The sequence below is a fragment of the Haliotis rubra genome, unplaced genomic scaffold, assembly GCF_003918875.1.
Source record: "Haliotis rubra isolate DU_JTF1 unplaced genomic scaffold, ASM391887v1 Scf108, whole genome shotgun sequence".
NCBI lineage: Eukaryota > Metazoa > Mollusca > Gastropoda > Lepetellida > Haliotidae > Haliotis > Haliotis rubra.
This window is the reverse complement of record NW_025764981.1, coordinates 147,913-163,560: the sequence shown is the minus strand read 5'-3', so window position 1 is coordinate 163,560 and position 15,648 is coordinate 147,913. Positions and strand designations below refer to the sequence as shown.

The 15,648-nt window shown below is 40.2% G+C and overlaps 1 protein-coding gene across 3 annotated transcripts; it reads right to left on the bottom strand.

The window, feature by feature from the left end:
• On the bottom strand, positions 1 to 15,053 carry LOC124280934 (alpha-protein kinase 1-like). 3 transcript variants are annotated; one of them, XM_046716937.1, is made up of 7 exons: positions 14,810 to 15,053; positions 12,798 to 12,875; positions 10,424 to 10,459; positions 10,011 to 10,058; positions 5,455 to 9,408; positions 4,498 to 5,016; positions 2,730 to 3,729 (listed from the first exon to the last, which is right to left on the bottom strand). In XM_046716937.1, the coding sequence occupies exons 2-7, from the start codon at positions 12,862 to 12,864 to the stop codon at positions 3,626 to 3,628; spliced, it is 4,728 nt and encodes a 1,575-aa protein (XP_046572893.1). In that variant the 5' UTR covers positions 12,865 to 12,875; positions 14,810 to 15,053; the 3' UTR covers positions 2,730 to 3,625. The 3 variants fall into 3 exon arrangements, with proteins under 3 accessions (XP_046572906.1, XP_046572893.1, XP_046572900.1); XM_046716944.1 differs by having other exon boundaries at positions 5,464 to 9,408; XM_046716950.1 differs by lacking the exons at positions 2,730 to 3,729; positions 4,498 to 5,016; positions 5,455 to 9,408; positions 10,011 to 10,058; positions 10,424 to 10,459 and adding an exon at positions 1 to 1,563 and having other exon boundaries at positions 14,810 to 14,946.
• Between the last annotated feature and the right edge of the window lie 595 nt (positions 15,054 to 15,648).

Below are 15,648 nucleotides of genomic sequence, written 5' to 3'. Positions count from 1 at the left end.
TGATTTTAATTAAAATAAATTTATTAGGATACTTCAGTCGTTTCACACGCCATTAATATATGAACTCATGAATGAATACACGTGCAAATTCAAAAGGTGGTTTTGAAAAAGCAAATTTGCAATTATAGCGATGCCCATACAAAACGTCTACTCATTACATGCTGTTGAAGAGTAAAGACTCCATCAATGTATTCTGGCGTTGTTGTTGTTGTATGATATTCATTACCGCAGATAAGTCAGACAACTGGGATGCAGTCTGACCCTGTCCTGGAGATGGTGGTGGAGTTGGCTGACGTGAAGGACCTCTGAGCGGTGTTTGACCCGGAAGTGATATGCCCAGACCTGGTACGAGTGCCTGCAATACGTTAGATGGATTCATTCCCGGTGCTGATATTGCGACAGGACCGCCACCAAGTGCGTTTGTCAATCCTTGTAGGAAATTGGATGGTACTTGTTGCGGTGGTTGTGGTTGTTGATCCTGGTTGAATGCTTGATTCTGTTGTTGCTGCTGCTGCTGAAAGTTATTTGGTGTTTGTTGCTGCTGCTGCTGCTGTTGTTGCTGTTGCTGGAAATCCGGTCTACCCTGGAACTGTTGTTGTTGCTGCTGTTGCTGCTGTTGCTGCCCAAAGTCTTGCCCTGCCTGAAATTGCTGCTGTCTTTGCTGTTGTAGAAAGTTAGGTCCTTGTTGTTGTTGCAGCTGTTGCTGTTGCTGCTGCTGCACAGGGTTAGGTCCTCCTTGGAACTGTTGTTGTTGTTGCTGCTGTTGCTGCTGCACAGGGTTAGGTCCTCCTTGGAACTGTTGCTGTTGCTGCTGCTGCTGTTGCTGCTGCACAGGATTTGGTACAAGTTGGAACTGTTGTTGTTGCTGTTGCTGCTGAAGAGGGTTAGGTCCTCCTTGGAACTGTTGTTGTTGCTGCTGCTGTTGACCACCAAAACGGTTGTTACCAGGGTTCCCTGGCTGTTGTGGCGGCTGTATCAGTCCCAACATATTTCCACCCGGTGGGCCTGGGTCAAGGGGTACGTTTGGTGGACCAGAGCCTCCAGGAGGACCAAACGGAGGAGGCGGGGGAAGAGGAGGATTGTTTTGCCCGGTTGAAGATGGTCCTCTGCCTGATAAGCCTAAACCAGCAGGTGATGCGTTACTGAAAGAGCCCCCTAGTAAAGACTCAATATTAGTCGTGGATGGTTGACTTGGACTACCAAACGGGGAACCGTTTGCTGTTGGTGGTGATCCAAACAGATCAGCCATGATCCCGGAACTTCGGGAACTTCCAGAACTTCCACTTATCACGTTGTTTGCAGGGGCAGGTGCAGGTGATGGAATATCAGGAGGAGGAGGAGGGGGACCACCAAGGCCACCGCTTCTTGAAACCGCTTCAAATCCAGGAGGGACTATTGACTCACCCCCTCGAGCTGCTAAATCAAATAATCCTCCACCATTTCCAACATTCGGAGTGCTACCGCGGTTTCTGTTATTAGGAACTATTATTATAACGTTGCGATCATTGTTACGAGATCCTCCTCTTCTTCTACTTCTGTTCCTGTTTCTTCTACGCCGTCGACCTGAAATCAATTCATATAGTGAGTGGGTAATGCTTCTTAATGCATGATATGGTGTTGACAAACCAGGGAACCATAACCAGGGCAATAAGTATTTGTGTTAAGCTATGAATCTGTTTGGATTACCTTTGAATATGTTTCCCGTTAATTCTTGTGAACTCAAAGTGTCACTTAAATGTAAATGTAATGTAAATTGAAAATTAGTTGGAAATGGTAATACACTGAAGCAAAAGTAGAAATGTTTATTTTGGAATGAATATGAAATTCAAAATTAAGATGACAATATAATATCTGCTGTCCGTTTTCCCTAGATCTGAATAGTGCTCGATTTCCTGGGCACAAAATAATAGAAACACTGATCAAAACCTACGATTTTCATTTCCCAGAAAATTATCCAGTTGTTAAAGAAACAAAACAAACAACTAGAATTAGAATTAATTGTACAATTCCTACTATGTATAAATAACTGTAAATAATTCAATACAACAAAAATAGATGTCACAAGGGGTTCGCGATAAGATTGTATCTTGCCCCATCACTGAGAAGCGCCACAAACAAATGTCACGGCAGGTGAGTTGTTTGCCTCTACAAAACACGGGAAGGTAGGGTACAAGTAAAACTATGGAATTACATCACAAAAAAAACACACAACATATTGACCTCTTTAGCTAATCGTATTGTTGTACGATGTTGTATTGTTGTACCATAAATAAGCGTTAAAACCCGTTCCACAATCACAGGAAATCTAAGCTATAAGCTGACTTCACGATTCCGACCACATCATATGCATGTGTTAATGAATCACTATTAAATTGCGATGATTCTCGGTGTTCGCGAAAATGTGTGCGAATATAATTTCATCTGTGGCACCCGTCACAAACACACTTACCTGTCTAAACACGGGAACATATGGCACAAATATGGAATTTTATCATAAGTAATTGACGAATGTGCCCTCCTCAGTTATGCCTATAAATCTACATAAACTGCATAAGGTTTCACGGCAGAATAAAGCCGCAGAATAAAATAATTCAAGGAGAGGTTAAAAGCCTAAAGATATTCCGATTGCACATTTCCTATGTATGTAACACAGGCGCTAAAGTAGTCCTGTATAAGGTGCTTTAAAAACTTTCTGAAATAACACAAGTAAAATGAAAGACACTGTCAAATCTGTATATTACACCATGCCTTTATATCAGATAACATATTTATATACAAAATGTGTATACATTTGAATATATCACAAACCACGATTTTTGCCGTTGTTAAACATGCAAGAATGTAACGTGAGTTTCATATCCTAAAATTGCGTACATAAATCTGTTATACATTAGTTGTATTTGTTACTTTTACACATAATATGCTGTTATGTGGCAGTGTTATTTAGTGTGTCACAGTGTTGCATGTGTAATACATGAAGTTACGGTAAGATGAGCAGATTGTGTGGAGTTTACCCTGGATCTATTTTGAAAACTTAAATATTGTTGCATTGAGGTGAATATTATCATCTCCGTCTTTATTGCTATAATCATTACTTTTGTATTACACTGCCTTTGAATTCGTACTGCCACTCTTATTTTGAATTCGTACTGCATTACCTTTGTAGTCAATTGTAGTCATCTGTACACTTAGTTCATTTCAAATAAGATTGTTAATCGTATTGCTTTGTTGTTTTTTATTTCAATCGAGTTCTTTTACGGGCTGATTTCCATTAACTTTTAGATTCCACTTGGGAATCAGCATGTAACCATGCATAACCCTTTCATTAGCAGTGATGTAATACATTTGTATATTATGCAATCACAAACTGACAGATATGTGCACACAGTCATGCACAGAAAGAACACAAAGTCTTTTCCGTAACAGTTGGAATAATGACTCGGTCCTCAGTTATACACCTCTGAACTGAATGCAGTTATACACACATACAGTGTAGACCAAAAGCCATTGTCCTGCTTTGTTTCTTATTTACTTTTAAAATTAAACGTGTAACATTTAGACAGTTATAAGAATGCAGTTTAAATATAGTCTCGTATATTCCAGTTTTCAAAGATAAGATTTTTTCTCAAATAATTTGCATGAGCATCATGACATCCCCCGGGTTGCGTCCTTGGGTCATTCCTTGGGTCATTGCTTGGTATTCTTCCTGAGGGTAATGTTGAGGCGGGGCTTCGGAGAGAAGGAACGGACAGTCATTGACAATGAAGTATATCTCGGCTATATTAGATTCAAACTACATAATCATATGAAATCTCTACCAATTAGAAATTCGACGAACATGAATGCATGACAATATGTTAAATGATAACAATTTCTTTTCTAAACTGTGCGATTCTGTTTTTAACATGAGCAAAATGTTTATGAATCACTATTAACTGGTGAGGCTGGTGAGCGATTCCTGCCCCACCGCTGACACTCTTCATACTACACAGCTTCAATTTCATTACAGATATTCATTGCAAAATGTAACAACTGCCACAACAATATTGTAATTTACCATCATTAAGTCATCAAATATTAGAGCTGTGACGATATATCGTAGTATCGATAATCGTGATACTTTATCTGACGATAAATATATCGATACTTTTGTTCGTATCGTGATATGAATCGTTGACCTTAAAATTGTTAATGATCACTAGAAATTGACAGTTATGCAAAAATGTACACTGTTACTTGCTATCAAAATATACTTTTTTAAAGAAAATAACGAAAGATAGCATATCGTGATATGCATCGAATCGAATCGTATCGTTCCAAGATATCGCGATACGTATCGTATCGTGACATTTCCGTATCGTCACACCTCTATCAAATATACTTGATTTTGATCCACTGAGTCGCTTCTAACGGCAAACACTGGTTTTGCAGTTCGGGCCAATTCGAACCGAAAATGTAACATTGTTTGTAACAAAAACTGTTTAGAAAAGGTATTACCCAAGTGTTGTTGGTTTTGGTAGTACGGATCATTGCTCTGCCTGGTTTGGCTCCGTTGGACGTGGTGATCATTAGCATTCGTTTTTGCTTTTTGTTCCTGGTTGTAGTTTTCCTGCATTAGCATTTGCTGTTGACGCATATACTGTTGTTGTTGCTGTTGCTGCTGATGTAGCTGTTGTTGCTGATGAAGTTGTTGGTGGTGGTTCCTCTGGTAACGAGTGGCAGCATGTTGATGACGCCGGCTTTGACTGTTTGCCATAACAGGTTTGGTGACATAGGTCTCCGATTCTGGGTCGTAAACCGTTTGCAGCCGTTGCCCCTGGAAGTCACCGTTCGTGTATCTGCGGTTCGAAGATTGCATACTTCGTCGATTGGAGTCAGGTGGTGTCAGACTTTCAGTTTGATACCGCTGAAGTTTGGAGGCGCGGGGATTAGCAGACAGAAGAACAGGTTGTCTTCTGGAATCGGGTTGTACGTCGCTTGCTTTGAAGCCAGCATGGTTCTGAACAGGACGCACACCTAAAGTTGAAACATCAGTGTGAATATATTTCTCCATAAAAACATTTAGGTTGTGGCTCAGAGCTGCTTTCAACGGTATTTCAGTTCCATCATGGTGTGTCAGGTTAATGTAGAAGACAGGCCTGCGACGTTTACTACATCAGGTGAAATCAACAAGCATAAATATGGTACTGATAAACCTAGAAACCATCAGGGCAAAACTACATTTTAACCCAATATTAAAGATTTCTGCACGCCTAAGGGGCACAATTCTGCATAGTTATATGCTTCCCCTTATATAAAAGTACCACGGAAGTAGCATCTACACTTGTATGCAATGCCACTGTCAAGAACTGTTTGGCTCTAATAGAAAATATATTTTATGATGACTATATCCGTATGCAAGACAATGTCAGTTGGGTAACTGAATGGATAAAGTTTGAAAATTAGTTAACTTACTCGACTGACCTATCGTAAGCTGATCAGCGGGGGACATGTGTCTGTTCGCCTGGGCCACGTCACCAGGACGATGTCCTTCTGAACCAATTGGTACTCCAGCATTGTGCTTCCGCTGTATTAGCATACCTCCATACACGTCAGGAAACGGTTCGTTGCCACGGTTATGTGAGGGAACATTATTCATCCTCCCTTCACGTCGTCTAATACTTGCTCTCGTTCGCCCAACTGTCTGGAAATTATGTTCTATCCCAGAAGGCCTGCCTATGTCAATATAAGGTGATGAAGGCTCTTGTGAGGGATGTCTGGAGTACTGTGCTCCAGGATATACTTGACTCGAGGATAAATGGGATCTTTTTGTATCAAATGATGTCATGTTTGACTTGGAATTTGCATTCGGACTGTCATCTGTGGCTACAGCCTCTTCAACACTAGGATCTCTGGGCCTTTTTTCCATCGTCGGAATGCCGGGCCTACTGCTGAAGATGGATGTCATTGATCTTGGGCTGGATACCCGTGGTCCTCGAGCCGATGCTCCTTGTTCATTGCCTCCATGGGGAACTCTATAACTTCCTTTTGCTGTTCTTCCAGGTGATGAGTTTGCAGGAACCACACGTGTCTGAAGTATATTGTTCCTCTGCATATTTCTTAAAGATATTGTTCTTGTGTGTCCGTGTGTTGGCTCACCATACACTGTTGGCTCAGAGACCATCTCCTGAATGTGCACGTCCTGTACAACGTGTTCGGGTCTCGGTTCTGGTGGGATTTCTGTTTGTGTGTACTGGTGTGCAGTAATCATTCTATTTATGTCTGTGTTTGTGTTCGTATTGTACATATCACTAACAATGTGTAATTGACCAGTGTGGATGGTATCTGCTGAAAGCCGAGTTTCAGACTCTGCCCTTGGGACTAACGGCTCTGGTTCCGCTTCCGGTTCCGCTTCCGGTTCTGGTTCCGGTTCAGCCACCGCGTCCGTCTCTCCAACTTCCTGGATCTGGACGTCAATGCCGCCATGAACATGAACCGGGGATTTGTAAGTGTCCTTTACATGGTTTGTCGTTGCATCTCTCTGTACTCCTCCTCCTCTTCCTCGTAACCTTTCTGATTTTGGTATATTAGTCTTAAATGATATCTGAATGTCACTAAGATGAATTGTCTTGGGAGTTGACAGTTCTAACATGGGAACAGGTGCAATAAGTGCAGGGACAGTAGTGTCAGGAACGGGTTGTGTTTGAGGAACATAGTTGGGTTGTTGTTGCTTAGACGTACGGATTATTGACTTTATCAGAGCTGTTATATTTGTTTGTCCCAAAGCTATAATATCTTGGTAAGTCGGTTGCATATAACCACCTATATCTTGGCTGAACTGGGAATATGTGGTTGTAGGTCGCTGCCTTGGTGTCTGCGTCGTTGTGACTGTTGATTGTGGTTTTGGGACAAGTGTTATCTTAGATTTGTTATTTCGTTTCCTCTGAAAATAGTTCCTCTGAAAATTATTCTTTTTTTTCCTTAGATTAATTTTAACATCACTCCCACCATGAACAGTTCCGTGGCTTTGTCCTCGAAGTCTGCGTGAAGTTGCGAGAATGTGTTCCAGTTTCTTTTCAAAAGCGTCCAAGTTTTTACTGGAGTTGAGACCATGAATATTTTCATTCAAAGAGCTCATGAAATTGTTCACAGTAAGTTTGTTGTTAATTTTCTGTTCAGGTGTATCTTGAATAGCTGCATTCTGAGTTGTTGGTGTCTGAGTTGTGGTGACAAGGAATTTCTTTTGCTTGATACGATTTGGCATTCTTCTTTTCTGTGGTCTTATGAGGACAGACAACACTCTAGGAACTGTCGGGGGTACTGACGTAGTTGGAGAAGTTGTTGTGGAGGTTGTTGTTTTGGAAGTAACGGAAGTTGGGGCTTTAGTCTTTCCTTCCATTGTTTTTCCCCGTGCCATAAGTTTTAATTTTGCAAAAACATCTCGATTTAATACGTTTATCTTTGATTTGATTCTGTGGGTTTTCGGTTTAACCACTGGCGTTTCAGATGTCGTTTTGTCATTAATTGTTGAGATTGTCTTTTGTTTTTGTATGGTTTCTGTCCTTCTTTCACCAGTCGAGTTAGAAAGAAATCGTTTTTGTTGAACATCAAGAAAAGGGGTGGCTGTTGTCGTTGATATGTCCTGTGTAACTACCTTTGTAGGTTTGACCTTATTTATCTTCATTTGTAGCAGGAGTAGAAGATCATTAACAGACAAAGAATCGGCACTTTTGGTTTTCAAAGTGTTTATATCAACTGCAGAGGATGCTTTTATAAATGGAATCCTTGGTGCCGCAGGAGGATTAGCAGCTTGGAGTAATCCAGTATCCGGCCCTGAAAGCACCTGACTTGTCACGTTTGTGATGGAAGGAGCCGTGGTGACTATCGCTATAGCTTCAGCTGTTCTACCCATTGTGATGGGGATATTGGTGGTTGTGAATTTTCTGTAGTTTTCAACACGATGATACCCCATCTTTCGATATGTACTCAACAGTTTCACTCGCTTTTTATTACTGTCCCTTAACATTCTTAAGAGCTTGTCACGAGACGGGGGATTTTTGAAAGGCCGACTTTTAAAGCTTAATTTTTTAAGTGAATATTTAGAAAGTGACGACAATCTTTGCAACAAAGGAGGTGGGGTCTTTTTAGAATCCAATGGAAGTGATCCACTTGTTATGTTAACGTCATTTGTTTTCTTAAAAAATTGTGTTGAAGTCGGTTGTATCGTTGTTGCCGTTGTGGTTGTTGTTACAGTTGTTGTTCTTGATGTGACTGGAAGTGGTGTAAATGGTTTCATTGTAGTTGGAGCTGTTGTAGGTATAGTTGTAAAGGTTGTTGTAGTTGGAGATGCGGTAACAGGTGATGCAGTGGTCACTGTCGCTGTTGAGGTTGAGGGTTTATCAGTATTTACGAAAGTAGCAACTTCTTGTGTTGTATATTTTGGAGTACTATTTTCAGAAGTAGCAACAGGAAGAAGTTTCTTAGCTTCTTCTATAGGGATGTTAAAATTTGTTGTGAGAAGGTTCAGAAAATCGGCCTTGGTTAAATCCTGCCGCATGGAGCCGAATATATCGTCTAAATTTGGGCTTCCGGTAGCTTCTTGTATTTTTTTAATTGTGGTTTCATCTATTACTAGATTTGGTGTCGTTTCCACAGTTACAATCGTGGTTGGAGGGACCGTATTGACAGTAGACTCAATGGCTATATCTTCCTCAACATCCACTGCTGTATTTGCTTCTGGCAAGGTGGTACCTGTACTGATGGTAGGGGGTACCGTTGTGGATTCGGTCACAGGAAATTGATCTCGTGACTTTTCACCAGATGCTGATAATGCCCAAGGTACCACCTTTTGATTCACCTCACCGCGGGATGCTCTGGATGACGACAAAAGAGAGTTCAGGTTTTTTGTTAAAAACTGTTGAATGCTATTAAACGTGTTATCGAGTCTTTTCTCTTCAAGTCGTGCTTTATCCATTGTAGTCATTTCTGTCACAATATTTTCAGGAGTTGGCAGTATAGTTTCAGCGAGCGTTGTTTCCGTTATTGGCTGGTTAGTAGATGTTTCTGTAGAATAAATCGTTGTGGTTGAGGGCAGTTCTGTTGTTAGCACAGGCGGATCAATGTCAATGGCTGATTCAGTCGCCATCGGCCTTCTCGGACGCCTACGTCTTATTCGGTCAGATGCTTTATACATAACTTTAGGAACTCGAGCAGGCGTTTGTCTTGTAGAAGGTAAGTTTGGCGATCGCCTAGGAGCATGGTTAGTTCTAAATCTACGCGATTGATAAGGTTCAGTAGACGTGATTCTCGTTCTTGTTCTTCTTCTTGTGGATACCGACGATGGTCTTGTCACCTCTACAGCCAACGTTGGAGTGAGTGTTGTCGTAGTTTCTACAGGTTTGTCTGTACTCAGAGTCTTCTTCAGGACATCTGCAACATGAGATATTTAACTAAAAAGCCCAAGCTGGATTAAACCGTACCCATGATGTAAGTGTTTTCACACTCCAAACGGACAATGAAGTAGTCTTATGGTTAAAGAGTTTGTTTGTCACGCCGTAGACCCGGGTTCGATTCCCTGCATGGGATTTATGTATGACGCCCATTTCTATTTCCCTTGCCGAAATAATTGCTTGATTAATGTCCATAGCGACCTTGCTTAATCACAAAGTGTAACTTAAACTGCCAAAACCCTACATCGAACAGTCAAAAGTTTATGTGTCATAAAGATTTGCATATTGTTCATTACATGTGTGCACAAGTTGGATTTAAAATATCCTGTTGCTGTGTTCAGTCATAACCATATATGTGTATTATTATGCCTGAAATCCTGAAATTCCACGCCCATCTCGTCTTGACATGATTAAGAACTCTGCATTGGAAATAGCTGTGTGTTCTTGTTTGTTGTTCAACGCCCCACCCTGCAATAGTCCAGCTATATGGCGGTGGTCTGTCCCCCGTGCTGCCCAGTGCGATAGAATTCAGTATGTCTGATTTTGCGAAATGCTGCTGGCCATAAGTCATAAAGTACTTACCTTCCAAAGGGCCTGCCACGCCCGCCATCTTTGCTATCTTCATCACATCTGAAATAACAACAGTCCTGTTATGATTACAAACCAAATTGTCTTGCAGTTTCTTTACATTAATTTCATTGAAAATACTAGATAAAGCCACTGGCGCAGTATATAATTAAAAGCAAACCAGTATCTTTTTAACCATATTACCTTGTCTTATATAACACAACTAAGGAGCCTTCAGAGACCAACCATTTCATATTCACTGAATGAGGTAAGTGTTTGGGTTTTGGTCGTTTGTATATTTTGTGCATTTCTTTAGACCCAATTAGACCATGTTTCAGAGGATAGTCTGTTGCCATCACTTTCAGGAACTATTTCCCCTCAGAATATGAAATAGTCAGCCAAATGCAGTGAAAATGTGTTCATTATACCTTCTAATGAGAACATTTTTGCTGGTGCGCCTTCACCTGAAAAGAAACATATTGTCTTTATGGTCAATACGATTAGTCAAACTCATATACAACGTGTTTTAGTTCTAGTGGCTTACAGTTAGACTACAGTCGTAAACTATTATTTGGGTCATGTCAAAAAGTCTTTAAGTTAGTTTACAAGTAAACTATGTTCCTGTTCAAAGGCTTGACCCGCACATTAGACAAGGTTATACGTACAATAAGAGATGCACATTATCTGTGTTATCAGGTTTCGGTGTTATTAAGCTTTGGATGCCCGGAAATTCATTTGGAACCGATGGTGTTAGCACAATGTTCGACGACTATGTACAATACAAACGTTTTTGGCCTTTTACGTAATCTCTCAGGACTGTGAGATAGAATGTTATGCTGGATTATTTGGCACCAGGATGGCAAACGTTTCCGTTATAAATGAATCCACTTTAGTATTTAGTGGATTGTGGAAAGGAATTGTTTGACAAAATACTGACAAAACTTCATTTGATTTAAGTGATACCCATTTCGTGAAGGTGAATTGCACAAGTTTTCCAAATTCGTGAGTTGAAAACAAGAATTAGAGAATTTCCGGGACCCAATCCCACTAGAATCCCAGTCAAAATATAGACAAGCATGAGAAAAAACTGAAATATTTAAAGTAATTCTTTGTAACAATGAACTTTTTATGATCCTTTATAATGATGCCTCAAGTGCATTTTAAACTTAACATTGAATTCGTGAATTTGAAAGCAAACTTAAATTTGTCATAAAATGAAATATTTATTTTTTGTGTCAGAGATTTCCTGAACCCAATGTGATACCCCCATACAGCATCAACAACAGGGACGAGGGAGGAATTCCAAGGGTTCTCACCTTATGTTTCGGTTCTTCATGCAATTTGCAGTTGCCACACTTGAAATCAAATTCACGACTTCCGCAAATCGTCTTAGCCGTAGATAATATTACGTTCAAGTTCACGTGGCGCCTTGAATAATGTGCTTGGGCACAAGGCTTTGACAGCTTTGACTAGGTCTGCTAAATGCAATTTATTTAATTTATGAATTTATACAGAATAGTATGCAATGGTTAATAATGATAAAATATACATCACATGTTAAATATAAGACACATGTATGTTTTATGTAATATTTAACATGAAGTATGTTCTGCAGGTAATTATAAAGAGAAAGATCAGCGTCTTCATGCAGGGACGTTCAAGTGACGGAATGATACAGCGTAGCTATGTCCGGTTTAAATTACCATCTGTACACCTTATTAATGCAGAATGAATTATTCTTTTTACATATAAGCATTTCCAATTTTCAAGTATAGGATGTACAAGGAGGTTAGAAGCATGAGATGTACAAGCAAGTGAATGGGTGTACGGTTAGTGAACTTTAAAGTGTGGGATGTACGAGTCATTTCTAGTGTAGGAAGTGCATGTTCAAATGTTTCCAAGTGTAGGATGTACAGGTATTTGCAATTGTAGGATTTACAGGTATTTGCAAGTGTAGGATGTACAAGTATTTGAAATTGTAGGATGTACAGGTATTTGCAATTGTAGGATGTACAGGTATTTGCAAGTGTAGGATGTACAGGTATTTGCAATGGTAGGATGTACAGGTATTTGCAAGTGTAGGATGTACAGGTATTTGCAATTGTAGGATGTACAGGTATTTGCAATTGTAGGATTTACAGGTATTTGCAATTGTAGGATGTACAAGTATTTGCAATTGTAGGATGTACAGGTATTTGCAATTGTAGGATGTATAAGTATTTGCAAGTGTAGGATGTACAGGTATTTGCAAGTGTAGGATGTACAGGTATTTGCAATTGTAGGATGTACAGGTATTTGCAAGTGTAGGATTTACAGGTATTTGCAATTGTAGGATGTACAGGTATTTGCAATTGTAGGATTTACAGGTATTTGCAATTGTAGGATGTACAGGTATTTGCAAGTGTAGGATTTAAAAGTATTCCCAAGTGTGGTGTTTACAAGTGTTTTTAGTGCAAGATTTGCAAGCTATTTGAAGCATAAGGTGTACGAGTATTTGGAAGAGTGGGAAGTACGACTTACCTAAGGGTATGATTGTGTCAGTTATGTTTAAATGTGAAAGTATGAAATTTCAGAAAATGTATCCAGGTCAGTCTATAAGGCAAACTCCTACAAGGCGTTGTCTTAATTGTTTGAGGTATCACAGCTTACATTGTTTATCAAAGGGTCATGTAGGGTGACGTGATAAATAAAATACTTCTTCAGATAAAAATATGTGTCCAATGATGTTTAACAAGAACACTTCGTTGCCTAGCCAACTCTTATATTAAACATTGAATATTGAAAAGAATCAACATGACTAACCTTGTGCATCTGAAGACGCGAGTATCGCCAGAATAACCAGTGCTGCAATCAGGGGACGAGACCACATTGTCGACCCTCCTGCAACAACGGGATACAGTGAGTGAGTGAGTGAGTTTATTCCTCCTCTGCCACTATTAAAACTACTACAAGTTGAGGATACCAAGAACGGATTTCAATACATTTACATAATCTTGCCTCACACATAAATGTCGTTTTCTGAATGGCTGAGCGCTCTTCTATTATTTTCGATGTACCCCGCTTACAAGCGAGTAGAATTTTCTATGTACCCCGCTGGGAATGGCCGAACTCATTTGGTACTTCGTAGTAGTAATTCTTTATCTCGAATAACATTGAATCACGTATGATGTACGGAAATTACCGATGTTTTGCGAATGCAAATCGATGGAAGGGAGAATATTTACCCGTGCATGCGTACGTGTACGTGTATTTTACCGCATCGTTGTCTGGTCCAGACTAGATTATTTACAGACCGCCGCCATATAGCTGGAATATTGCTGGAATAAAACTAAACTCACTCACTCACTCATAATTGAATTGGCGTCCGCCCGGAAAGCGAAAGATCGCGGGTTCGATCCCCTGCCACGTCATACCAAAAGACGTTAAAATCTGGTACTTGTTGGTCCCTGCCTGGTGCTCGACATTAATGGGTACAACAAGGACTGGTCGGTTCGGAGTCAGTATAATGTGTCTAAGTGGGGTATTCATGCTTAACTGCCGCATGGTATCTCAGTGAGCTAGCACTATAAAACCTGCTTAAGTCTTGGCTAGTACAAGCAGCCACACATACACACCCATGCACGTCGTCATATAAGCGAAATATTCTTAAGTGCGGCGTTAAACCCCATTTCACCTCACCACCTCACCTCATAACTGCATTCCATACATTCACACTGACAAATACCAGTTCATGCATACATATATACATATCAATGGTTATTGAACTGTCGGTAAATCAAAGTATAGATCCATGTTTTGAAGGTGGCTAGAATCACACAAACAGGAAATGGTTACTAGATGGTTTTGTACGATATCGTAGCAGTTTTAGACCTTTTTTCGCGGTGTTTCGGCTTCTGTTATATTTTCCTTATAACGTTTTGATAACGATATAATATATTTACTTAAATCTTATTTTCAAGGGTGTACTTTCTTTCACCCGGCAATATATAACGCAGTGTGATGGTGTATGCACCCTATTATAAATGCACCCGTGTAGGTCCGGGTTATAATATTGGCCTTCAGTAACCCATGATTGTCGTAAGAGGCGACTAACGGGATCGGGTGGTCAGGCTCGCTGACTTGGTTGACACATGTCATCGGTTCCCAATTGCGCAGATCGATGCTCATGATGTTCATCACTGGATTGTCTGGTCCAGACTCGATTATTTACAGAACGCCGCCATATAGCTGGAATATTGCTGTGTGCGGCGTAAAACTAAACTCACTCACTTACTATTATAAATGCACCAACGATCATTTACAATATATTGGTTAAGAGTGAGTGAAATATTTGAAAGGCATCTAGAAATTGAAAGAACGTGAATACATGACTCCTGTTTTAGGGATAACAACTTCTTTTGTTCTTTTTCATGACGTTTCAAGACTATTATTCTCATTTATCAGGTGGCTGATGATTCCGAAACGTCGTAAATAAGAATAAAAGATGTTATTATCCAGGATAGGTGCCACGTATTTATCAGTGAGTGAGTTGGGTTCAATGCCCTTTTGAACTGGATTATATTTAAATCACAGCAAGACATCTTAATGTAGGATGAACGCCTGTGGACATGGAGGCCTTGGCGTTTACATTGTCATGGAACGTAGAATCTGTGTATAGTGATGACAAGCATTGAGACATAACCAGAGAAAACCCGAATTCGAACCCACGATCACATGTTAATAGTACACCTAAACAACGCAACTGTGCCTTAGACAACAGCATCATCCGTGCCCCCAAAATCAATATGAATGTGTTAAATATGTTCCATACTTACTTTGAACACTTCAGGCAAAGTACCCAACCCTGCTTCTCAAAGAGGCACGTGCCTTCGTCACATTAAATCCAGCTTGGGACTACGCCCTCCCTACGAAAGAATCACGCGCCTCAACAGTCGTTAAAATGCCAGGATGATGCCACCTTGTCGTGCCCATGTCTCCCATGGTAGCAGCGTTCCTGGCACGGAGTTTTAACACGATATCATGTCTAGCCAGGCATCAGTTGATACTCTGTGACGGAGTTTCCCGTGACTAATGGTCAGATTACATTGCTAGTTATATTTATTAAACGTGTAATATAAAAGGCAATCTCGTGGGTTAGCAAATTTAGCGAACGTCAGAGACATATTTTATTCACGAGTTTCATAAAAATATATTAGAGTTCAGTATTTCATACATCACTTGTCGTTTATAACATTTTCGCATTTCACTCCCGTGTGTAAATAGGAACCCGGCGATCCACTGCAGATTCCATTTGAGTTGAACTGAGCGTCAAGCGACTCGCGCGTGTGTTTTGCAACATGGCTGTAAGTGCCTGCGCATTTGTTTATTCAGCTCATCGAGTTGAGCCGTGCGTCCCCTGCTGCTAATTTTTGCTTGTTATGCATTGTAATTAACATCTTTTAACACCTATGTATGTACCCTTTTGAAGAGGAGTTAACTAGCTTTTTGTATATGTGACTCCCGTCGCTGTATGTTATTATTAGCGTATAAGCGTTTATGCCGCTCCAACCTATATGTATACCCCTTATTTTATCAGGGTTTTTGCTAACTACAAAATTGTACAAACTGTTGTCTCAATATCCACCTGTATCTATTTGTAGTAGAGTTCGCGCTC

Excerpts from the sequence above, each read along its gene's own strand:
- LOC124280934 (XM_046716937.1), bottom strand. The coding sequence starts at position 12,864 with ATGTGGTCTCGTCCCCTGATTGCAGCACTGGTTATTCTGGCGATACTC. Across the intron at positions 10,460-12,797 it reads CGCGTCTTCAGATGCACAAG|GTGAAGGCGCACCAGCAAAA; the intron begins GTTAGTCATGTT and ends GTTTCTTTTCAG. Across the intron at positions 3,730-4,497 it reads CCAAAACCAACAACACTTGG|CCCCGCCTCAACATTACCCT; the intron begins GTAATACCTTTT and ends TTCTCTCCGAAG.